Source organism: Corapipo altera, unplaced genomic scaffold (assembly GCF_003945725.1).
Source record: "Corapipo altera isolate COAL_440 unplaced genomic scaffold, ASM394572v1 2b, whole genome shotgun sequence".
NCBI lineage: Eukaryota > Metazoa > Chordata > Aves > Passeriformes > Pipridae > Corapipo > Corapipo altera.
This window is the reverse complement of record NW_020884874.1, coordinates 25361239-25361603: the sequence shown is the minus strand read 5'-3', so window position 1 is coordinate 25361603 and position 365 is coordinate 25361239. Positions and strand designations below refer to the sequence as shown.

The 365-nt window shown below is 66.0% G+C and overlaps 1 protein-coding gene across 1 annotated transcript in view; it reads left to right on the top strand.

Annotated features, from left to right (window-relative positions):
• The window catches only part of ARID1B (AT-rich interaction domain 1B), a 323199-nt gene continuing 322834 nt past the window's right edge, over positions 1-365 (top strand). Inside the window, exon 1 of the mRNA XM_027632627.1 lies at positions 1-362. Coding sequence (XP_027488428.1) covers positions 1-362 — 362 coding nt within the window. The remainder of the gene's footprint in view (positions 363-365) is intronic.

The following is a 365-nucleotide window of genomic DNA, read 5'->3' as shown; positions in this document are numbered from 1 at the left end:
ATGGCCAATAACGCGGCTCCCGCCGCTGCCGCCGGTAACAACAACGCCAGCGGCGGCGGCGGCGGCGGCGGCTCCTCCTCGGAGCCGGCTCTGAAGGAAGGTGGAAGCTCCTCGGCGTTATCTTCATCTTCTTCGTCTTCTTCTTCTTCCTCCTCCTCCTCCTCCTCCTCCAACCCGGGCTCGGCTATGGAGACGGGGCTGCTCCCCAACCACAAGCTGAAGAGCGTCGGAGGCGATCACCCCGCCGCGCCGCCCCACCACCACCATGCCCACCACCCGCATCACCATGCCCACCACCACCATGCCCACCACCCGCACCACCACCACCATGCACTACAGCAGCAGCTAAATCAATTCCCGCCGCC